Below are 26,173 nucleotides of genomic sequence, written 5' to 3' on the forward strand. Positions count from 1 at the left end.
TTTTACTTGTCTGGTTTCTGAATTATATTGCTTGTTTTATCCTAACCCTCTCGGATTGAGACATATATACCTGTATACATATGAAATACTTGGAGCAAGAGGGTGCATTGGCCTTTGTAAGTGCATGGATACCCTAGTAGTTGTTATTTTTTCCCCTGTAGTTATTTACCTTATAGTTTAAAAAAATATTTTTGGGAGATCAAATGATATATCTTCTATTGATCTTTAAATCCTCCAATGTTATAAAATGACACCATTTTCTGGTCTCTGGTTGAATTAGTTTTATTAGCTTCTGAACATTTATTAATTGGTATTTTGTAGAAAGGTGTGTAATTTAAATGGGTATTAATACAGTACTTATGTTTTTTTTTTTTTTACTGAAATTGGCCTTTTCAAAATACAACTTGTAGATCCTCTAGTAACACCTTCCAGTTTTTCTTTCACATGTATCCATACATGTTTCTAAATTTATTTATTTCAATAAATTTTAACTGTTTTGCCCTTCCAATAATTCTCTTATTTAGTTAAAGGCTTTTCACAGGGTTTGTAGTTTGGCCAATCATAACATAGTGCTTGTTAGAATACTTTTTATAGGTTTAGGGAAGTTCATTAAAAAATAAGCAGAACAAAACATAACACCATTGATTGTGTGTTTTTGTTTTTAAACCTGATCATCTGTAATCACTTTACCTGAACATATCCCTGTTATACTTAAGAATATAAATAAACTGCTTAGTTCTTTTTCTTTAGAGAGGCTTATTTTTGGATGACAGAATTATTAAGATGTCCTGGACATACGTCAGAATTCAAAAAGAAACCAGACCTGTTGTCCACCTTCTGAGACATTTTAAAAACAATGTAAAATGTACATGATGAAATAACACTCCAAAGTGTATTAAGGAGGAAAATGTAGGTTGTTTGGGTGGTATGCAGTTCAGTTTTGTATGGGGCCTATTCAGCAAAGAAATTAAGGAATGCCGTTAAATAATGTTGTGAAACTTTTAGTTCAACAGCTGCATTCAGTTTGTTTTTCAATTTCTCCCTCCCATTCTTGTTTATTAGCTGTGACTCTGAGTCCTGAATTGAAACAAATATTTTAATGGCAACATTTATGATTTGGTTGAAAGTGCCCGAGAGGCCTCTGGTGCTTAGATCTGGGTAGGTTCAGTATGGGTGGTGTAAAATTTGTTGGTCTCAATGATGTAAATACACAATGAGGAACATTTTCTAGGGAGCTTCTTTTTTTTAATTAATAAACTTCAATTTTGGGGGGCAGTTTCAGGTTCACAGCAAAATTGGAAAATACAGAGAACTCTCAATCCTGCCCTCACTCCAAACCTCCTACACTATACACCACAGTGGTAGTTTTGTTATAGTTGATGAACATATATTGACTCAATCATTATCAACTAAAGTCTGTAATTTACACTGGGGTTCACTCTTGGTGTTCACATATTCTCTGTTTTGACAAGTTAATATTGACATATATTTACCTTTATAGTATAGTTTCATTGCCTAAATGTTTTTCATCATGTTTGGAATGTTGTTATTTCTTTAAACATTATTTCTGCCTCTTTTCTCCTTTTTCACCTTCTGGGACTTCGGCTACTCATAGATTAATCTTCGTGGTGTCTAATAGGTCTCAGGGGCTCTATGCATTTTTTTCATTCTTTTTTTTCCCTCAAACTGGATCATCTCAGTTGATTTCTTCTGCCAGGTTCAAATCCACAGTTGAGCCCCTCTACTGAATTTTTCATTTTAGTTATTGTACTTTTGAACTCCAGAATTTTTGTTTGCTTCCTTTTTAAATTTTTTTAATGTTTTATTTATTTTTGATACAGAGACAGAGCATGAGAGGGGGAGGGGCAGAGAGAGAGGAGACACAGAACCGGAAGCAGGCTCCAGGCTCTGAGCTAGGTGTCAGCACAGAGCCTGATGCGGGGCTCAAACCCACGAACGTGAGATTTGACCTGAGCGGAAGTTGGACGCTTAACCGACTGAGCCACCCAGGCGCCCATGTTTCCTTTTTATAATATTATCTCTTTATTGATATTGTCTGCTTGGTGAGACATTGTTCTCATACTTTCCTTTGATACTGTTGACATGCTTTCTCTGCATCCTTGCTGGCATTTGGCATTCTTGCCATTTTTTAATTTTATAAATCCTAGATAGGGGATTTCTCTATGAGAGGTGATTTGGAAATCTTTTTTCCCCTGTCAGAAGTTTCTATTTTCATCTTTTTAGCAGAGTCTTTTGCAGAACAAAATTGTTTACTTTTTGTCAAATCCAATAAAAAAATATATCAACTGTGTTTTTGTGTTCCAGCCTAAGAAATGTGTACCAGTCTGGGGCCTGAAGATTTTTCTCCTGTGATTTTTTTAGTTTTCTAGTTTTACATTTTACATTTAAATTTATTTATTTATTTATTTTTTAAATTTTTATTATTCTTTTAATATTTATTTTATTTTTGAGAGAGAGAGAGAGAGAGAGAGAAGGAGGAGCGGAAAGAGAGGGAGACAGAGGATCTGAAGCGGGCTCTGTGCTAACAGTAGAGAGCCTGATACAGGGCTTAAACTCATAAACCAAGAGATCATGACCAGAGCTGAAGTCAGATGTTCAACTGACTGAGTCACCTAGGCACCCCTACATCTTATATTAAAATTATGATCCAAATTCATTGTTATTTTTTGTATAATGTGTTGGATTAAGTCTCTCTCTCTTTTTTTTTTTTTTGTTTATGGCTATCTAGTTGATACTTTATCATTTTTTCAAAATACCATTCTTTATCTGATGAGTTTCTTTTGTACTTTTTTCATTAAAGTAACATACTCTTGTTGGCAATTCCTGAATTCTCTGATGAAGATGACTGTTTAGCTCTTTACTCTATGGGAACATCTGTATTTTGCCTATAATTTTCAGGCATGTTTCGACTAGACAGTTTTTTTGACAGTTATTTATTTTTCAGCAACTGTCAGCACTCTTTTTGTTCACAGCTTTTAGTATTATTAATCTCGATCCTCTCGATTAGTTGGGTGCCAAGTTGTATTTTGGGGGCGCAGCATTCTAATCTGTAGTATCAGCTCAAATAGAGCCACTAAAATTTTTTGAAAAGGTTGCTGTGTTCTTGCCTTCACATATTGTGGATTCCTCTTCCTCCAGCTGTACTGCCTGATGTAAGAGCTACTATTTTTATTTATGTTTTTTGTATTGAATTTTGAGATACATTTTCTAAAACTTTGGTTTTGTTTTTTATTGGTTTTGTTTTTGTTACAGGGTTAAAAGAACAGTCTCTTTCTTTCTTTTTTTTTTTTTTTTACAAGAATCATCTCTGTTTTACTTATTCTGCAGAGTAATGATTTAAATAGAATACATTTGGGCATAGTAAATATTTGACATGAAAAGTTGTTGTAACCAGAAGAGGTGTCAGAAACATAACAATTCATCTGACACATGAAAATATTCTTCTGTCAGATCATTTAAGGGTTACAAATCCTGAGAATACTATAGACCAAACAAATGAGGTATTACACTACATGTAATTAAATCTTGCTTGCAAGTCGTCCATTAGAAAATGCTTTGAGGTACAAATCACCTCTGTATTAAACATGAGTCTTTTACCTCTTACAAAGAATTTAAGCAAATATATCAAACAATTAAAGTGGCTCTTAAAACAGCTATCAGTCAGGTTCAAGGACACACTGTTCCACATTTCCCATGAATTGGTGTTTTCCATTGCTCTTTGTCATTTATCTGCTTGTTGGTGTCTTCCTCTGTTGAGTGGATTCCTTCAGAAATGTAGATTTCCAACTTATATTTAAATGGAAAACACCGCTGAAGCTTTACTCTTAAGCGCAGCCAGATAAGGGTTGGTGAAGAGCAGTGAGGTACTGTTGGTGTGATCCTGATAGTACCAGATAGTCTTCGTTTATTTCCTGAACCTCCACACTGCTTTCCGTTACCACTTCAGGTTCCACACTGGACACCGCGCAGCGTCCAGAAGAGCAGCCCAGACACCGGCTCCGACTTCACGCTCCGCCCATCCCTCAGTCTCTTGATTTTACAAATTCAACCCCAGATCCTCTTTGCTGTTCATTGGGGGGACAAAATGTTGTCAGGGACTGTAGATTTAGTCAGTAACCTGTGTACACGTGTTAGCTTGGGCTGCCGTAACCAAATCTCGTAGATGTGGTGGCTTAAACAACAGAAGCTTTTTTTTTTTTCCTCATAGTTACTAAGACTAGTAGTCTGAGATCAGAGTTCCAGCTGATTTGGTTTCTAGTGAGGTCTTTCTTCCTGACTAACAAATAGTCACCTTCTCAGTGTGTCTTCTTATGGCCTTTCTTTGGGGCAAGGGAGTGGGGAGAGAGAGAGAGAAAGAGCTAGTTCTGTGGTGTTTGTCTTCTTGTTAGATTGAGGTATCATTGACATACAATGTTATATTAGTTGCAGGTGTATAACATCTTGATTTGACAGTTCTATACATTACTTGGTGCCCACTATAATAAATGCAGTCACTATCTGTCACCACAGCGTGTTATTACAATAATATTGACTATATTCCATCAGCTGTGCTTTTTATCTCCCTGAATTATCTATTTTATAACTAGAAGTTTATATCTCTTAACCTTTATTTGATTTGCCCATCCCCCTTACCTCCCTCCCCTCTGGCAACCATCAGTTTATTCTCTATATTTAGGAGTCTGTTTTGGGTTTTTTTTTTTTTTTTGGTTTATTCATTTGTGTCACTTTTTAGATTCTACATTTAAGTGAGATCATATGGTATTTGTCTTTCGCTGTCTTATTTCACTTAGCATAAAACCATCTGGGTCCATCCATGTTGTTGTAAATGGCAAAATCTCATACTTTTTTTATGGCTGAGTAATATTCCTTATTTTACATACAAATATATATGACAGCTTTATCCATTCATCTATCAGTGGACACTTGGGTTGCTTCCATATCTTGGCTATTGTAAATAATGCTGCAGTAAACATAGGGGTGCATATATCTTTTTGAATTAGTATTTTTGTTTTCTTTAGGTAAATACCCATTGATGGAATTACTGGATCATATGGTTGTCTTATTAATTTTTTAGGAACTTCCATATTGTTTTTCATAACTGTTGCACCAATTTACCTTTCCCACCAATAGTTTACAAAGGTTTGTGGTGTCTCTTGACTTATAAGGACACTAATCGTATCAGATCAGGGTCTCCCCCGAAGACCTAATTGAAACAATTACTTCCTTAGAGACCCCATCTCCAAATATAGCATGAGCTTTTAGAGTTTCAGTATACAAATTTGAGGGCTGCACAGGTATTTAATTCCTAACAGTATATATAAGAATCATTTTGTTACTCTTTGTTTAAAAAAAATAATATTATTTGGTCACAGCCCAGTTCTAGGTTGTTTTGTTTGTGATTGTTGTATCATACTTTTCCCATGTATTTAGTTTCATTTTAGGATCCTCAGATATTTTATAAGAAATGTTAAATGTTAATGATCTCTTCAACTTGTATTGTGTTGTCCAAAAGTGTTGTAGCCTGGCACAACTTTACTCCTTGAACCGGTTCTTCTACCTTTCCTTCCAGTATTTAGCCACACTATTATTCAGCTCCTTAAACATTTTACATCATTTTTCCTCCACCAGAAATCCTCTTTTACCAGAGCAACTCTTATTTATCTCTTGAGTCCCATTTTTACATATCATTTAGTGAAGACGACCTGCCTGACCCTAAACAATATGCCATGTCCTCCCCTCACATTGCTGCTTAATGGGCAAGTTACTTAATATGCTTGGATTCCCCTGCCCCCAGCACTTCAGTTTTCTCCTCAGTGAGCTGAGGGGTGATAATGGATCTAAAACAATACCAAAAACATAGTGCCATCTCCAAAAATTTAGCTGTTGCTGTTTTCATTATTATTAACACTCCTCATCTAGTTTAAACTTATTTATACCCATCATGAGTATTCTTTCAAGATGTTGTTTGCTAGAGGTATGCTTTTTCTACTTTGTCCCCAGGAATTTATTATTAGCCTGGTAATTTTCACATAGTTGATAGTAAGTAAACCCTGAATAATTACATTTATTATCTTTTCCTATCATTATAATTATGGAAAAACTATGCCAGGGCCGAGATAAGTCACCAATTCAATGTGATTACTCATTTGTTAGATAAAACTCAGTTATTTCTAATTTGTGGTTTGAATAAGAATTGTCTTTTTCCCTCAATTGTAGGAGTGATGTCTGATGGCAAATTGCATAAAATAAAGAAACATTACATATCCTTAAGATTGAAATATGTAACATACTTTAAAAATATCTTGTGGAAATTATATCATATTTATGTAACTAAGTAAACTAGATTGGCATGTTAAGTACATTACCTTTGACATAAAGAAAGATAAGCATTTTTTAAATGTTTTATATATTTTTTGAGAGAGAGAGAGATAGAGAAACAGTGCGAGTAGGGGAGGGATGGAGAGAGAGGGAGAGATAGAATTTGAAGACAAGTTTGAGGCTTTGAGCTAGCTATAAGCACAGAGCCCGATGCGGGGCTCGAAGCCATGAACCATGAGATCATGACCTGAGCTGAAGTCAGACGCTCAACCAACTGAGCCACCCAGATGCCCCGAAGATAAGCATTTTTATTAATTAAATTGGAAATTAGAAACATAAAAAAGAAATTCTCAGGACACCGGGGTGGCTAAGTCTGTTAAGCATCTGACTCTTGGTTTTGGCTCAGGTCATGATCTCACGATTTGTGAGTTTGAGACCCACCCGTGTCTGTCTGGCTCTGCACTGACATCGTGAACCTGCTTAGGGATTCTGTCTCCCCTATCTCTGTTCCTCTTCTGCTTAAGTGCTCTCTCTCTCTCAAAATAAATAAACATAAAAAAAAAAAAAGGAAATTCTCAACTCTTTGCAGTAAGTAGTAAGTAGTAACATTTCTAAAACAAACCTGTTGTCTTTAATTTGGTAAATAATTGATCTGTTTTCCAGAGGTGTTATTTCTGCCAGCTGAGTAGCAAGAGCTGTGAAGTACAGCACATCTACATTTTAAATAATTGCCTTTCCTTGGCAGGGAAATTGCTTTTCCATCCATTAATAAGAGGAAAATGAATGTTGGGTCTGTAGTAAAGTAGATTAAACATGCACCGATGCTTGACTGCATCTTTAACAGACTTGAAATTTTTCTGGTTACTTAAATGTTGTATATTGAAAGGTGATGGTGGTCTTGGGTTAATCATTAATAAATTTAGGTTGGATTTTTTTTCTTTTGCACAGAGTTTTCCCCATTGATCACAGTGAGTGTTCAGAAAAATACCTCGTGTTGATTTTTGCTAACTTCTACAGTGCTTCACAGATTTACAGAATTATGTGGCTTCAGATTTTTTCTGTCATGCAACAGCTTCTGGTTTATTACTGCCAGTCACTTATACTGTGTCGCTAATAATGCAAAGGCGGCTTGAAGAGTTTACTGCTTTTATTTCCCTAAGAAGGGGATGTTTCCATTATAGATTTGTAATTACTCTCCTCTGTCGTCATCTTGTAAAATCACGTATTTTACTCCCATAATGGATTACTCCCTGGAGGATTTGTTCTTTTTGCTCTCTGTTCATTGACAAAGGCCTTGTATGAGAGTTGGTGGCAACCTTTCAGGTCTGACTTACCATAAAGTACAGTAGGCATCGTAACTTAGGGCCCGTGCTCGTATCGTGGCCCCACCCAAATGTTTAATTCCTTTTAAAAGAAAGAAAACCAGTAATACACTGTTAGGCTAATGGAATACTTTCATATATTTTTAAAACTAACAACTGTAATCATAAAATATAATTGTAAATATGTTCATGGAAGAAGGGGTCCATTGAGGCAAAATTGCCCGGGGCCCATGACAGTCCTCATGTAGCCCCGGGTCCTGGGTATCCATTAGTAAAGAGGAGCCTGTCTCCTTCCCCGCCACTATCGCCATAGTATTTTTAGTTAATTAAGCAAAGGTGCTCAATTCACACCAAATGAACTAATGAAAGATGTAAATACATATATTGACATAGTATGTAAAATGTGAGATAAACACATCTACAAACACTCACACTTATAACATTATAGCTACCTATAACTCTTGATTTAACTATGACAGTATAAATCCAGTATTAAATTTTGAAGGAATATCTATAGCCAAGTACATATATGCGAAGTAGCCAAGGGTGAATTAAACGCTTGCTGATCAGCAACGTTTAGTGGTTGTTAAGCAGTGAAGTACTTGAATATATATTGTCCCTTCTGCTTTCCCCTTCTCTAGAACGCTCTGGCTCTCCCCAAGGGTCAGGCTTGTTTCAGTGTTCTCATTCAGATTTGTTCATACTCTTGCTATGCATTAATTATTTTGAACAGTACTTTGAAAACAGTGCAAATATGTCTTAAAAACACATATTTGAAACACATATTTCAAAGGACATATATCCAATTGGGTGGGTACTTACGGTAGGAAGAGACAGGAATGAGGAGGGGGCGTGGAATGGAGGACAAATAGGAGAATGTAAAAACAGTAGGCCATATTAGTATTCAGAATTAATATAATGGGCGTTATACAGTCTTTAGAGTACCAACAGTAGAGAAGAAAATAAAATTAGGGGCACATGGGTGGCTCAGTCAATTAAGCATCTGACTCCGAGTAGTCGTGATGTTGTAGTTCATGAGTTTAAGCCCCATGTTGGGCTCTGCGCTGACAGCTCAGAGCCTGGATCCTGCTTCAGATTCTGTCTTGCTCTCTCTCCCCTCCCCCTGCTCACACTCTCTCACTCTATCTCAAAAATAAATAAAACTGAACAAATTAAAAAAAAGATAAAATTATTCTTCTCTAATTTAAAGTGAACGAATCTTTTGGTTTTTCTTTTGTTGCTTTGATGGCCTCATGGGAACTTTTGATGGTGGTTGGTTGTGGTCTCTTTTTTCAAATCCTATCTTTCTGATGGGCTAGGAAGTCATTACACCAATCTGTATAGACACAGATACAGAGTTAGGTTGTGCAACAAATGCCTACCTGCTCAGAAATTTTTGTTATGTGTCAGCAGTTGTTCTTATAAATACTTTTTCTGAAACATAATTAAGCAGTCATGTTTTGAAATAGATCAGATAAGAAACCTAATTTCCAGAGACACTTGGTAATTTGCTAAATTTGATGTATTTGCACATATATCCAAAATAAAAATGCTAAATGATGAACATGTTTTATTTTTCATCTAGTAATTTTTGTTCTACAGTTTCTTGCTTTAAAAAAGAAAGATTTAATTTTTTTAAGTAATATCTACACCTAACATGGGGCTGGAATTTACAACCCGCAGATGAAGAGTTGCAGGATCCACCGACTGAGCCAGTCAGGCACCCCTGTTACATAGTTTCTGATCTCCACTACTGGAACCTTGACTGAAGTCTGTTAAGCTGTCATATATGCGCACTGGAGTTCATGATTTGCGGTGCTTTGGCCACCCATTTGGCCAGGCTACACATCTGAGACTCATTGACTTATTTCTTACCCCTCACCATGTATCTGCATTTCCTATACATCCCTCTCTGATTGCTATATTTTTACGTTTTATTGTGTTTACCACTCCCCCCACCATAGGGTTAGGATTTTAACTTTCTTTTTTTTTTTTTCTATTGGAATTTTTATTGGAATTGCATTGAAAGTACAGGTCCATTTGAAAGAGGGGGAGGATATCTTTACAATATTGGGTATTTTTATCCACAAACATAGTGTATCTCTCCATTTATTTAGTTACCTTTTAGCATCTTGCAATAAAAATTTGTAGTTTCTACATAAAGGATTTGCCCATCTTTGTATTAGAATTTTGGAGCCCTTTTTTCTATATCAAAAAGTATTATTATTATTATTATTTTATTATTATTTTATTCCCAAGTTAACATAGAGTGTAGTCTTGGCTTCAGAAGTAGAACCCAGGGTTTCATCTCTTAACATGTGACACCCAGTGCTTATCCTGAAGAATATCCCTCGTTAAATGTCCCCCCCCATTTAACACACTCATCCACAGATTTTTAACTTTCTAACTACTTGTTTAGCATCTGTCTTTTCTCTCTTTCCATTCACTCTATATAAAACTACCAATTTTATTTCTTACCCCTATTTTTGTTTTGGTTTGTCTTCATTTTTATTGAGCTTGCAGTAGATTGCATAAATGCTAAGTATATAGCTTGGTAAATACACATCTGTATAAGCTCTACCCAGAAAATTTAAATGTTCTGTTTTACACATCTCTGAAATACACCGAATTACATTCTTTTGGAAATACTTAATTTCCAAATTTACCTTTCAAGTTTTTTTTTATAGTCCTAATACATAAAATATCTGTTCTAAACTGACTGACCTACATCACATCCTCTTTACTTCTTCTATCTTCTGCCATTTGATCATATTTCACTTCCTTCTCCCTTCCCTCTGTCTACCAAATTCCTTTGAACCTCAATTTAAGATGTATTTATTTTGAACTTTTAACAGTGATTGTGATAGCTGTGTGTGTGTGTGTGTGTGTGTGTGTGTGTGTGTGTGTATTTATAATTTGTCTTTGAGGATAGTAATGTATTGGTACATAATATGGGACAACAGAAGTTAACACTTTTATCTTTGGACTTTTAAATTTGGTTTTCTCACTGTTTATGGGCTTCAGTTATATCTGTTAATTAAAGTCAGGCATGCTATTTCTTTTTTGTTTTTTTAAATTGTTCTAAGCCCTTTTACTTTTTTTTTTTTTAACATTTATTTATTTTTCAGAGAGACAGAGACAGAGTGAGAGCTGGGGAGGGGCAGAGAGAGAGGGAGACACAGAATCTGAAGCAGGCTCCGGGTCAGCACAGAGCCCGATGCAGGACTCAAACTCATGAGCTGCATGACTTGAGCCAAAGTCGGCTGCTTAAACAACTGAGCTACCCAGGCATCCTACTTTTTTTCTTTTAATGTAACAGTTGGCATTTAATTTTTTTTTTATCCAAGTTAGTTAGCATATAGTGTAATAGTGGTTTCAGGAGTAGAATTTCATGATTCCTCATTTACATATAACACCCATTGCTCATCCCAACAAATGCCCTCCTTAAATTCAAGTTAGTTAACATATAGTGTAGCATTGGTTTCAGGAGTAGAATTTACTGATTCATCACTTACATATATCACCTAGTTCTCATCCCAATAAGTGCCCTCTTTAATGCCCATCACCCATTTACCCATCCTCCCACTCCCCTCCCCTCCAGCAGCCCTCAGTTTGTTCTCTGTATTTTGGAGTCTTTAATGGTTTGTCCCCCTCTCAGGTTTTGTCTTATTTTTCCTTCCCTTCCCCTATGTTCATCTATTTTGTTTCTTAAATTTCACGTATGAGTGAAATCATACAATATTTATCTTTCTCTGACTTATTTTGCTTACCATGATACACTCTAGTTCCATGTTGTTGCAGACAGCAAGATTTCATTCTTTTTGATCACCAAGTAATATTCCTGTGTGTGTGTGTGTGTGTGTGTGTGTGTGTGTGTGTGTGTGTGTACACACCACATCTTCTTTATCCATTCATCAGTTGATAAACATTTGGGCTCTTTCCATAATTTGGCTGTTGCTGAGAGCCCTGCTATAAATATTGGGGTGCATGTGCCCCTTCAAATCAGCATTTTTGTATCCTTTGGATAAATACCTAGTCGTGAAATTGCTGGGTTATAAATTAGGTCTATTTTAATTTTTTGAGAAACCTCCATACTGTTTCCCATAGTGGCTGCACCAGCTTGCATTTCCACTAGCAGTGCAAAAGGGTTTCCCTTCCTCAGCATCCTCTTCAACATCTGTTATTTCCTGAGTTGTTAATTTTAGCCATTCTGACAGGTGTGAGGTGGTATCTATGTCATTGTGGTTTTGATTTGTATTTCCCTGGTGATGAGTGATGTTGAGCATCTTTTCATGTGTGTCTTAGCCTTCCAGATGTCTTCTTTGGAAAAGTGCCTCTTCATGTGTTTTGCCCACTTCATCACTGGATTATTTGTTTTTTGGGTATTGAGTTTGATAAGTTCTTTGTAGATTTTGGACACTAACCATTTTTCCAATATGTCATTTGCACATATCTTCTTTCATTCTGAAGATAGCCTTTTAGTTTTGCTGATTGTTTCCTCTGCTGTGCAGAAGCTTTTTATCTTGTTGAGGTTCCAATAGTTCATTTTTACTTTTGTTTCATTTGCCTAGTAAGAAGTTGCTGCAGCTGAGGTCAAAGAATTGTTGCTTGTTTTCTTCAATAGGATTTTGATGGTTTCCTGTCTTACATTTAGTTTGAGTCTTCCATCCAGTTTGAGTTTATTTTGTGTATGGGTTAAGAAAGTGGTCCAGGTTTATTCTTCTGCTTGTCACTGTCCAGTTTTCTCCTCACCGTTTGCTGAAGAGACTGTCTTTTTCCATTGGCTATTCTTTCCTGCTTTGTCAAAGATTAATTGGCCATAGATTTGTGGGTCCATTTCTAGGTTCTTTATTCTTTTCCATTGATCTGAGGGTCTGTTTTAGTGTCAGTACCATATTGTCTTGGTGATTACAGCTTTGTAATACATCTTGAAGTCCAGAATTGTGATGCCTCTAGTTTTGTTTGTTTTTTTTTTTTTTCAGGATTGCTTTAGCTATTCAGGGTCTTTTTGGGTTCTATACAAATTTTTTAGAATTGTTTGTTCCAGCTCTGTGAAGAATGTTGGTGTTATTTTGATAGAGATTGCACTGAATGTGTAGTTTGCTTTGGTAGTATTGACATTTTAACAATATTTGTTTTCTGATCCATGAGCATGGAATGTTTCTCCATTTCTTTGTGTCTTCAGTTTCTTTCATTCTTTCATAAGCTTTCTATAGTTTTTCAGCATATAGATCTTTTATGTCTTTGGTTAGGTTTATTCCTAGGTATTTTATGGATTTTGGTGTAGTTGTAAATGGGATCGATTCCTTGATTTTTCTTTCTGCTGCTTCATTATTGATGTATAGAATGCAGCTGATTTCTGTATGTTGATTTTATATCCTGTGCCTTTGCTGAATTCATGTATCAGTTCTAACAGTTTTTTGGTGGAGTGTTGGGTTTTCCAGATGGAATGTCATGTCATCTGAAACATGTGAAAGTTTGACTTCTTCCTTGACAATTTACATGCATTTTATTTCTTTTTGTTGTCTGATTGCTGAGGCAAGGACTTTGTTGAACAACAGTGGGGAGAGTGGACATCCCTGTCATGTTTGTCATGTTAGGGGGAAAGCTTTCAACTTTTCCCCATTGAAGATGATACTACCTGTAGGTCTTTCATACATGGCTTTTATGATCTGGAGGAATGTTCCTTCTATCCCTGCTTTCTTGAGGGTTTTTTTTTATCAAGAAAGATGCTATATTTTGTCAAATGCGGTTACTGCATCTAGAGAGGATCATGTAGTTCTTATCCTTTTATTAATCTGAGGTATCACGTCGATTGACTTGTAGACATTGAGCCACCCCTGCAACCCAGGAATAAATCCTACTTTGTTGTGGTTTGTGATGTATTGTTGGATTCAGTTTTCTAGTATCTTGTTAAGAATTTTTGCAGCCATGTTCATCATGGAGATTGGTCTGTAATTCTCCTTTTTAGTAGGGTCTTTGTCTGGTTTTGGAATCAAGATGACACTGGTCTCATAGAATGGATTTGGTAGTTTTCCTTCCACTTCCATTTTTTGGAACAGCTTCAAAAGAATAAGTATTAACTCTTCTTTAAATGCTTGGTAGAATTCCCCTGGGAAGCCATCTGGCCCTGGAAGCCATGCTATTTCCAAGGCCCTTAGATTTATAAAACTCTGAAATTGTATGATATGTTGTTTTTCTGAATAAAGATAGGAGTCAAATTAGTCTTCCCAATCCATACTTCCTTATCTTCCCAATTCTTCTACTTTGTCTAAAAATTTTACATTTTTGCAATGATAGTGACCCTCCATTTTGTAATGTACAATATGATAGGGTAAGAGAAACCAGTTATGAAAGAAAATGATATTTTATAAAAATATTTAATCATTTTAATGCCTTGAATCTTATTAGTGTTTTATGATAATATTGTTCACTAATGGTTAACTTAAAAGTTCATGGCTAAACTAAAAGTAATCAACACAAGCTTATCCTAAAATTGTGTAGAAATTCAAAATATCTTGAAAAAGGTGAGTGAATTTTGAAAGATGAAACTACCTAAATATCTGACCTATTCTAAATTTACTCTATAGAGAATGGTTTTAGGCAATTATAGTTACAGATGGATGGAATGGAATCCAGAAATCTTCAAACTGACATGGTCACTTGATATTTGACCAAAATAGTAAGTGATTCAATGTGAATAGTATAGTTGTCTGAACAAATGTCACGGGAACAATGGGATATCCACTTGGGGGGAAAAATAAACTTTTACTTAACGTAATGCACAAAAATTAAATTGGTCATAGACTTAATTTAAAAGCTTAAACTGTAAGTCTTCAAAAAGAAAACAAAGGTTTATATCATTGTGACCCAGGAGTGATAAAGAAAGATGTTTAGGTAGGACACCAGAACCGCAAACCCTAAAATTCATCTTCATTAAAGTAAGGACCTTGGGAATGATGTTGTTAGGAAAATGAAGTGGGATACCATAAAGTGAGAGAAAATATCATATATGTACAGCTGAAATATACACATAAAATTATATATCTTATACATAAATATATATGTAATGAAAAGTCAAAACAATTAAAAATAGACAAAAGATTCGATGATCATGTCACAAAAGAAAATATGCAAATAGCCTTAATACATGAAAAGCTGTTCAACCTCACCAGTCACCGAGGAATATGGCATACTAAAACCATAAGAAATCATCAAATACTCACTGAAATGATTGGGGTTTTGAAAGACTGACAGTACCAAATGTTAATGAGGTATGGGGCTTGTGGGAAAGTTAAAATGAGATAGCTGCTTTCAATAAACATTTTCACAGTTTTTTTTAAATCAAGTTAAACACACATATAAGCTAGCAGTTCTACTCCTAAATATTCACCTAAGAAAAATAAAAACATATGTTTACACAGAGACTTGTTTTGAATCTTACTGGAAGTTTCTTTCACAATAGCTGAAAACCAGAAATAACTGCTGAGTGGATAAGTAATTATCATATATCTTTATAATGGAATGCCGGCCAGTGATGTGAATAAATCAGTGTAGTACTGTTACTCACAGTGGGCTTAACAAGATATTATGTGAATCTGTTCACATGACAGAAAACCAGTGGGTGGTTCCCAGGGGCCAGGCAGTGGGGATGGATGGGCGGCAGGTGGACACAAGAGAACTTTATCACTTGCTCTCTATCAACAGTAGCCTAGGTGTATATACTTGTCATACTCATCAAACTGTAGTGAAGTGAGTACACTTATTGTACATAAATTATATAGTAATAAAGGTTAATAAAGTTTAGAAACTATTCTGGAATCTGACAAAAAATATCTTCAGCCACTTGGAAAAATAAAAATAACACCTAGCCATGCAACACTTTCCTATATATCTCTTGAATGAAATAATATTAGAATATTTAATACAAAAACCCATTAAGGATGGCCAAAGATGTCTTCAGAACTCTGAATATGACATAAAGTTAAAGGAAGAAAACAAAGTATTCGAATAAAAATATTAGGACATTTAACTTTGAAACTCCTAAAAACGCAAGAGGATAGAAATAGTAAGCTATAAAATGAGTAGCTAGAAATCCAATTATGATTTTAGTTTTTCCCACATGGAACAAACTGGTAAGAACCATATCAGAGATTTTGGTTTAATTTCTTTTGATCGTGGATATAAGCAACTTAGGAAGGGATAAAATGAATCAAGTCTTTTATGTGTTTAACAGTGTTGATTTACTTCAGTGCCTTTAACAATATTTTTTAACTTAAATTTTAGAAAGACTTTTAATATATCCTGGGCCACAAGTGTAGAAGAATAGTGATGAGTTTGATTATCAGCATCTTTAAGCAGCTTAAGAAATATGCTAACACTGATACTGCCCACAGGGAGACTTTGAGAGCATTGTTTTCACGTATTCACATTCACTTTAAAGGTTTTGTTAATCAGACTTTAATAGGCTATTATTGTGATTTTATGTAATTTTGAAGATCTAAAAGATTTTGATCAGTACTAGGGTTCTGTTTCTCTGCTTTTATGTTTATAAATTGGACTAGTAACTTTATTTTTTTAATGATTATTTATTTATTTTTGAGAGAAAGAGAGAGGTAGAGAGAGACAGGCAGGGGGAGGGACAGAGAGAGGAAGACAGAGAATCACAAGCAGATTCTGCACTGTCAGTACAGAGCCCGAGATGGGGCTCTAACCCATGAACCATGAGATCATGACCTTAGTTGAAATCAAGAGTCAGAGACTTGGCCCAGGTGCCCCTGGACTAGTAACTTTAAAAGATAATTAAATAATGTGTAAGTTTTTATTCTGTACAAGTACTAATGGGGGGGGTATTAAGTTCATAAGAATTAATACCAAAAATTAAACTTACTTTAGGACTGGTATATTTTGAATTCCTGTAAGGATTTCCATTTGTCCCAGCATATCAGTGTTTATATCTCTTTTTGGAGGAAAGTGTGACTAGCTGGTAATTTGTTTTCCAATTCTTATGTGTGCACGTGATAAAGAACCGTACAATTAGGGAGGTGTTATAAATAGGATATGGTAAAAAAGACCTACCTACTCATGTTTCCAAGATTTTATAACATATGCCCAGTGGAGGTTTGCTACTCTTTAATTTTGCCTTTTGGGCTAACCAGCTGACGCCCAGTTGAAAAGATTTATGTTCTTATGAGGCCACAAAAGCCTTAATGTTCAGTCTCCAGCTACCTCAGATTTTGGAGAACGCCGTGTTCCATCGGCAGCTTCAGTCTCCACCCTCCGGGCTAATGCTCATCTATCAAACTTGAGGCTGAGAGTGAGGGAGAGGAAACTTCCAGATAAACACACAGCAGCGCCTAAACAGCTAATCACTCGAAGCTTCCGCTTCCAGGCCCTATAATTAGAAGTCCTTCTTTTCCTTGTATTCCCAGATGACGCAAATGCTTTTTGTGGCTTGGCACCTCATTTGGGGCGTGGGTTTAGTTTATGGCCGGGCTAGAGTCTGGTTTAGTCTTCTGATGCTGCATAAATAGTTCTTAAGCCACAGTCTACTCTGCACGAGTTTTTCCTTTTATGTATATCTGCTTTTTAACTTGTTTTCTAGAAAAAAAGTTTGTCATTTCTCCCAGCAGAATGTGTGCAAAAGAGGAAGTTATAAATTCAAAGAAAACACATGAGATTGTATAGTACTATACTAGTTATTTATTTCTTCTTTTCCTCTCTGCTCTTTTATTTTTATTTCTTTTTTTTACTATTTTGAAGTTTTGTCAAAAAAGGTAAGCTCATTGGTGGATTACAGAAGCCACATTTACATGAGGAAGCAGAAAAAAACTTTTGGGATAGGATACACAGGAGATAATAAAGATAAATTTTCAGTGGCCCATTTCTCTAAAAATCTGAATTTGTTGTACATATTAGAAACCAAACAGATGTTGAAAAGCTAGGAGCATATTGAAAAGCATTCATTTGTGGTATCAGTCACACATGAGACAACAATCCTCTTGATATGGCTAGTGGGGACTTTTATTGGAGTGCTATTCTGAGTAAAATATTGATACGATTCTAAAAGAAATGAAGTTTTTCTTCCGTAGGTGAGTCATTTCTTTGTAGTATAAGCTCATCACTTTCCTGTCAGAATGTTTCAGTTGAATTGTTTATCATGTGCAGAAAACAGTTTTATAGTGGAAAAGTGATATCAGAACATAGTCGCAGAATTGTGATATAGACATGATATAGATGTGGTATAACTCAGCAAAAAGTAGGAGTGAAGAAATATTGTTCACCAGAGGACAACTAGGCATTCATGCCCAACCTTAGAAATTTGTTGGTCACAGGACAACAATAAGATGGACAAAATATAAAGTAAGTCAGTGACCTCCTGACCATAGCAGGAGTGGGAGGCAATGTTATATAAACTGTTATACATTTGAAGTCGATCTCAATAAATGACACTTTTTTATCCTCTAAAATGTATTGTTTTGGAAATAGTGAGGCATCTAGTATGGTATTTTTTTAATTTAACATAATGACAAAAACTGTATCTTTTATTACCCAAGTAAATAGTAAACTTAGATATACTTCATCTTTCCATTTAAATGATTACTTTATCTTCCCACTAGTACTTAATATTCTTTCATAATTATTTTTTTCAACAGAGAAAAGTTTTAGGAGTTAAAAAATGTGATTCTGTTTCTGGCACAGCAGAGTAAACTAACAAATCATTCTTCCCATAGAAAACAAATATAAATTCTGGACAAAATATAAACAAACATGCACAAATTTAGATATGTGTAGTATAGTTCTCTGAAACAACGAATAGAAACTTAAGGAGAAATACTCAAAAAGGAGATTGAAAAATTAAAATTGGATATGAAAAATATTGAAATCATCTAGAAAAAGGGAAGGAAGCAAGAACAGAGAAACAAAGAATAAAAACAAGGAAACCATCAGAAAAATAATAAAATATAAAAAATAATAAAAATAATAAAATGGTAGCTGTAAATTCAACCAATAAGTTAGGCTAAATGTGAATGAACTGCAAACACCAATTAAAAGAATTGGATTTAAAACAAACAAATTAAACCTCATTTATCACCTAAACCAAACTTTTTTAAATGTTTAATTTTGAGAGAGAGACACACATACAAAGAGACAGAGCATGATTGGGGGAGGGGCTGAGAGAAGGAGACAAGAATCCAAAGCAGGCTCCTGAGCCCAACCCAGGGCTCAAACCCATGAACTGGAAGATCACAACCTGAGCTAAAGTTGGATGCTCTACCGACTGAGCTACCCAGGTGCCCCTAAAACAAAGTCATTTTAAGTATAATTATGTAATTATAAAAGCGAAAGAATATAAAAGTATATGCCATGCATGTACCAATTGAAACAAAGCTAGAGTGATGTGTCAGTATCAGAAAAAGTAGACTTCGGAACAAGAAAAATACGAGTTAAAATAGGACATCATGATAAAAGAGGCAGTTCACCAAGGAGTCATAAGAATCCTAAATGTGTATGAACTTTAAAAAAGTCTAAAATTTAGGGAGCCTTATATAACTTAAAAACATATCCACAATTATACTTGGAGATGTTCAGTTCTATTCAATAATAGAACAAGAAAGCAAGCAGTCAATTAGCAAGGATATTGAAGATCCTAACAACACTATCAGTAAACTTGAATTAACTGACCTTTATAGAACACTCTAGGTGTTTCAAGTATACATGGAACAGTCACCGCGATCTCTTCTCAGATATTAAACAAGGTTTAACAAATCCCTTGTCATCATGGAATTAAACTAAAATTCAGTATGTGAAAGATACTTGAAAAATACCCAAATACTTAGAAAAACGGAGTAATATATCTTTAAATATCCCATGAGTAGAAGAGGAAATATCTAGAAAACATTTAGAACTGAATGCAAAAGAAAAGGCAGTGTATCAAAATTTTGAAATTCAAGTTTACAGGGAAATTTATACCAATACATGCTTACTCTGAAGAAGAAAGCTCCTGGAACAGTAATCTAAGCTTCCATCTTAAAACAGAAAAAGGAGCAAATAAAACTAAAGCAAGGAGAATGAAGTAGCAGAAGATACTAGTAACAGAAGGAGGTATATAGGGAAAAGCAGAAATTGGAAAAAGAAATCGGAAGATCAAGGACACCCAAAATAGATTTCCTTGAAAAAATCCAGCTAGAATGACCAAGAAAAAAAGAGGGAAGACAAATTGTTGATAACCTCAATGAAGAAGTGGACATCACCAAAGACCTTACAGATATTAATAAAGGCCGTTTCCTTGAGTTAGAGAAAGTAATTCATCCAAGGACATTTAAATTAAGCTCTGCAATTTTACATTTTAAAATACTAAGATTTAAATTACAAAGAAGTTAAATAAAAAATATTTAAAAGTGTTAAAATAAAAGGGCCCACATAGTTTTACTGGCAAATTCTACTGAAAATTTAAATAGGAAATAATAGCAGTTTCACAATATGACCAGCTTTAGCTGATACTGAAAACAGACAAACACATGATTAGAAAGCTACAAACCAGTAACCCTCAGAAACACAGTCATGAAAGTCTTAAAACATTACCTAATTGAGTCCGGCAGCATATAATAAAGAATTTTGACCAGATGGAGTTTATTCTGGAAATGCAAGTCTTGTTTGACATTTGCTTAGTGTTCATTTACTAAAATTCACTATATTAATTGAGTAAAGAAAAAAACCACACATCATGCCACAGGTGTAAGACACTGGACACAATTCAACATTCATTCACTATAAAAACTGTCAACAAATTAGGAGTAGAAAGGAACATCCTTAACTGGATAGAGAGTATTTATAAAACAAAACAAAACAAAACAAAACTACAGCTAACATCATACTTAAAGATTGAATGCTTTCTCCTAAAATTTGGAGGGCATGAATATTGCTCCTCCCTACTCCCATTTTCCCCAGCAGTGTAGTAAGTGAAGAAGAGTAAAAGTTATGTAGCGCGGAAAGGAAAAAAATCAAATTATGTCTGTTCACAAACTACATGATAGTCTGTAAACAAAAATCCATGTAATCTATCAAAAATCTATCTTACTAGAACTGGAAGAATATACAGTCAATATCAAAAATGTCCATTATCTATATATACCAACAGGGAAAATTTGGCAATTGAGATAAATAAAGAGTACCTTTTATAGTGGATCCAAGAAAAAAATATATATGTAATTCATGTGCTCAACAAGAAAAAAAAGTCAAAGAAGACATGTATCAAGAAATCTGAAATGTTCATAGATCACAAGACTCAATATTGTTAAGATGTCCATCACTCTCATTTTGATTTATATACTTAATATAATTCTCCCCAAAATTCCTAGGAATTTTTTATATCAAAATTCTGATTTTGAGGTGCCAGGGTGGCTCAGCTGGTGGCACATCTGACTCTTGATTTCAGCTCAGGTCATGACCCCAGCATCGTGAGATGAAATGCCGCATCTGGCTCCGTGCTGAGCATGGAGTACTTGAGATCCTCTCTCTCTCCCTTTGCCCCTTTCTCTACTCATGAGCTCTCTCTAAAATAAAAAAAATTTTTTTTTTAAAACCCTAATTTTGTGTTTGGAAAGGAATTGGAATAGCCAAAATAATTTTGAAAGAAAAGGTTCTTACCTGATTTCAAGATTTGATATAAAGTTATGGTAATCAAGCAAGTGTGTTATTAATAAAAGTATAGACACAGAAAATGATGGACTAGAATAATACTTCCAGGAGAAGACCTATGCAGATACAGCCAGTTGATTTTTGGCAAGTTGATAATGGATAAAGAATAAAGTATAAAGAACTCAGTGGGTAAAGAATATTCCTTCTTCAAGAAATCTTGCCAGAACAATTGGACTTTGTTTGTAAAAAAGTTCATTTGTCTGCTATCCCACACTTTATACAAAAATTAACTTAAAATGAATAATAGACATATATGCAAAATATAAAACTGAAATTTTGACAAGAAAACAAAACTTTTGTGACCCTGGATTAGGCAAAGAATTCTTAGCTATGACATTTCATCAAAATTAAAAACTTGCTCTATGAGACACTGTCAGCAGTATGAATAAATATTATGCCAGAGTAGAGACATGTTTTTAAACTGGTAAATTAAGTAGGTATCGGTAGATAAATTGAAACTTAAAATTCAGGTTTTGAGAAGTGGCAAAAAATGGGAGCAGGTTTTAGTTCCATGGAGAGAAGTCATTTTTCACATTCTTTGTTATCAGATTTGCTATTTTAAAATGCTTGTGAACTCTCCATAAACTTTTCTCTACTAGTTGTACAGGAACCTCATAAAACCTTTACGTCTAGTATCCTCACTATGCTGATATGGCGTTAAGGTTTTGTGTTCATACAGGAAAAAGATGCTGTGTTTTAATTTTTTTATTGGAGGAATTTTTTTACAGTTTTGGCAATTTTTTCCGTCGGTAATATTTTAAAGCATAATGAATATTTTGTGAAAATATTTCATCAACATACATAATTGTTCTTGTTTTTATTCTCTTTTTTGGTGTGTCCTTCAGGAATGCTTCTAGTTACAACAGACACTCTTGGCCATGACTTTCATGTCTTCCAAATTCTGACTCATCCTTGGTCTTCATCACAAAGTGCGGTCCATCATCTCTATACTCTTCACAGGGGAGAAACTGAAGCCAAAGTAAGTTGTATATTTTTCAGAAGTTGTGTGTTTGTGTGCACATGCACGTGTGCATGTGTGATATGACATCTAATATAACTGGTTATTTATATCATGTGGAAGCTTAAGTTAATGTTAGTGAGAACATACTATTCTTGGTGATAGAGTGTATCAGAGTAAATAAGAAAAAATTTTTATCCTATAAATATTATTCTATATAAATATCTGGCCCAATAAATACATAAGTAGTAGGTGAACAAGTCAATGAATGTTGATAAAACTAAAGTTGCATTTATCCTTCTCCTCCTACCCTGTACCATTTCTTGCCCCAGCGAAAACCCTCTCATCTACCTGATATCTCTCCAGGTCTTTTTCTGTGTGTTCTGTAGACATGCATATGTGCACGCATGCACACAAACGTAAGCACATTCACATATACACAAAAATAATTGAGTTTTGTAATGTATGACTAGTGGGTAATATTGAGTGGCATGTAGGAGTTGGTTCACAGTGACTAGTGAGAATAAGTTATGTGTGTTTCTCCCAAACTCTGGATATAGACATTACATTGAGGTGTGAAATCATCCATAGTAGGAGTGTTTACATAATGAGAGTCAGCAAACACTGCAAATCAGAACTATTTTTTAAAAATTTTTTAAAAGTAGTTTATTGTCAAATTAGTTTCCATACAACACCCAGTGCTCTTCCCAAGTGCCCTCCTCCATCACCACCACCTCTTTTCCCCCCTCCCCCTTCAGCCCTCAGTTCATTTTCAGTATTCAGTAGTCTCTCAAGTTTTGCATCCCTCTCTCTCCCCAATTCTCTTTCCCTCTTCCCTTCCCCCTGGTCCTCCATTAGGTTTCTCCTGTTCTCCTGTTAGACCTATGAGTTGCATTCCTATACACCAAAAATGAAGCAGCGGAAAGAGAAATCAAGAAACTGATCCCATTCACGATTGCACGAAAAACCATAAAATACCTAGGAGTAAACCTAAACAAGGATGTAAAAGACCTATATGATGAAAACTATAGAAAACTTATGAAAGAGATTGAAGAAGACACCAAGAAATGGAAAAACATTCCCTGTTCAAGGATCGGAAGAATAAACATTGTGAAAATGTCATTACTACCCAAAGCAGTCTACACGTTCAAATCAGAACTATTTTTTTCTTATGGAGCCAGTTTTTAACATTTAGCAACATTTCACTGTTCATGCATGTATAGACATGCACACATCTACACACACACACACACACACACACACACACAACCACATATGTAATTTACTAAGTGTTTGTATTAGGCACCATGCTAAATGCTTTTACATGTATTTAATACTCTTAATATCACTTGGTAGATACTGTGATAGCTTAATAAGCTAAAATCCCAATTATTCTTTTGTTTCCCAGAGCCTGTGGTTATGCATTTACGACTACACTACAGTAAATACTTTATTCTGAGAGATAACTCTTTGACACCCACCACCATTTACTGAGTAGTCCATCCTTTCCCAATAGTCTAAAATGCTGTTTATCATAAGTTTCCATTAAACTTTTCTGTAATAGAGGGGCACCTGGGTGGCTCAGTTGGTTAAGTGTCCAGCTTCGGCCCAGGTCATGATCTCACGGTTCGTGGCTTTGAGCCCTGCATCAGGCTCCATGCTGACAGCTCAGAGCCTGGACCTGCTTCAGATTCTGTGTTTCCCTCTCTTTTTGCCCCTCCCCGGCTTGCACTTTAGTCTCTCTCTCAAAAAGAGATAAACATTAAAAAAATAAAAAATTTTCTGTAATAGAATGAAACATCTTATATCTATAGAAATCCATGAGTTTGTAATAATACTTTGAGAGGAAGCATTAGACATAACTGTAGGTAGCTTATTTACTAACTCATTATCCTCAAAATTGATAGAGAGTATTCAGCATTTACCCTGTCTTTCTTATATCGATTTCATAATATAACTGAATAGTTGATGAGGTAAAGTTTTTCGTTATGGGAGAGTTCCAGTATTAAAAATTCTAGCATTTAGATTTAGTGTGGAGATCATTTGTAATATATACACAGAGTGAATCATGTTGTACATCTGAAAGTAATATAATGTATGTGAATTATATCTCAATTAAAATGAAGGTTAGAATTCTAAGAATCACTATTATTGCTATTCCTAATGAAACATAGGATTTAGGCAATAGTCACCTGTATTTGGTTTTAGCTGATGAGTCTTAACATTACCAAGTGGAACAGTCAGATCATGTGCTTCCTGATTTGTGTAATAGGATGTATATATACAATATTATCTATGAAATATTTCTGCCCGTCCTCTAAATTAAATCTGCATCTAATTCAGCCCCTAAATATAATTAGTACCTTACATAAAAGACAAAGATAGAGAGACAAGTTAAACAATTTCATGAGAATGCAGCTAGCTAACTCTAAAACGTAGGAAGTTCTTCATATCAAATGTGACCTAATTTTTCCGAAGTTTTTATTTAAATTCCAGTTAGTTAACATACAGTATAATATAAGTTTCAGGTGTAGAATTTAGTGATTCAACACTTCACATACAATATCCGATATTCAGCATAGACAATGCACTTCTTCATCGCCATTTAACCCATCTCCTCTGGTAACTGTCAGTTTGTTCTCTGTAGTTAGGAGTCTGTTTCTTGGTTTGCCTCTCTTTTATCCCCCAAATGTTCGTTTGTTTTATTTCTTAAATTCCACATATGAGTGAAATCATATGGTATTTGTCGTTTTCTGCCCAACTTATTTCACTTAGCTCCATGCACATTATGGCAAATGACAAGATTTTATTCTTTTTTGTGACAAATAGTCCACTGTGTGTGTGTGTGTGTGTGTGTGTGTGTGTATCACATCTCTTTTTGAAGAGACTTATTTTTTTCAAGTTTTTATTTAAATTCCAGTTCATCAGCATACATTGTAATATTAGTTTCAGGTGTTGAATTTAGCGATTTATGACATAATATATAGTACCCAGTGCTCATCCTAAAAAGTGCCCTCTTTAAATACCTGTTACCCCTGACCCATCCCCTTTCATCTCTCTCCCTTCCACCTCTTGCCCGCCTCCCCCCCAGTAACCCTGTTTGTGCTCTATATTAAGAGTCTGTTTTCTGGTTTGCCTCTCTTTCCCCCACTATGTTTGTCTGTTTCTTAAATTCTACATATGAGTGAAATCATATGGTATTTGTTTTTCTTTGATTCACTTACTTCACTTAGCATAATACTCCCTAGCTCTATCCACATTGTTGTAAATGGCAAGATTGTATTCTTTTTTTATGACTGAGTAATATTCCATTGTATGTATGTATGTATATATGGGTGTGTGTGTATGTATATGTATGTATACATATATATACATGTATATATATATATATATGTATATATATACACATACAACATCTTCTTTATCCATTCATAAGTGGATGTTTGGGTTCTTTCCATCATTTGGCTATTGCTGGTAATGTTGCTATAAATATTGGGGTGCAAGTATCCCTTTGAATCAGTGTTTTTGTATCCTTTGGGTCAAGGATACAAAGGAGTTGTAATTGCTGGATCATAGGGTAATTCTGTTTTTAACTTTTTGAGGAAACTCCATGCTGTTTTCCAGAGTGGCAGGACCAGTTTGTATTCCAACAGTGTAAGATGGTTTCCCTTCTTCCACATCCTCACCAACATCTGTTGTTTCCTGTGTTGCTAATTTTAGCCATCATCACAGGTGTGAGGTGGTATCTCATTGTGGTTTGATTTGCATTTCCCTGATCATGTGTGATTTTGAGCATCTTTTCATGTGTCTGTTGGCCATCTGGATGTCTTCTTTGGAAAAATATCTATTCTTC

At 34.9% G+C, this 26,173-nt stretch overlaps 1 protein-coding gene across 1 annotated transcript in view; it reads left to right on the forward strand.

Moving 5' to 3' along the window:
- Positions 1-26,173, forward strand: part of BCAS3 (BCAS3 microtubule associated cell migration factor) — a 594,659-nt gene that overhangs the window by 200,012 nt on the left and 368,474 nt on the right. Inside the window, exon 16 of the mRNA XM_029926997.1 lies at positions 22,208-22,341. Coding sequence (XP_029782857.1) covers positions 22,208-22,341 — 134 coding nt within the window. The remainder of the gene's footprint in view (positions 1-22,207; positions 22,342-26,173) is intronic.

The sequence above is a fragment of the Suricata suricatta genome, chromosome 17 (assembly GCF_006229205.1).
Source record: "Suricata suricatta isolate VVHF042 chromosome 17, meerkat_22Aug2017_6uvM2_HiC, whole genome shotgun sequence".
NCBI classification, from domain to species: Eukaryota; Metazoa; Chordata; class Mammalia; order Carnivora; family Herpestidae; genus Suricata; species Suricata suricatta.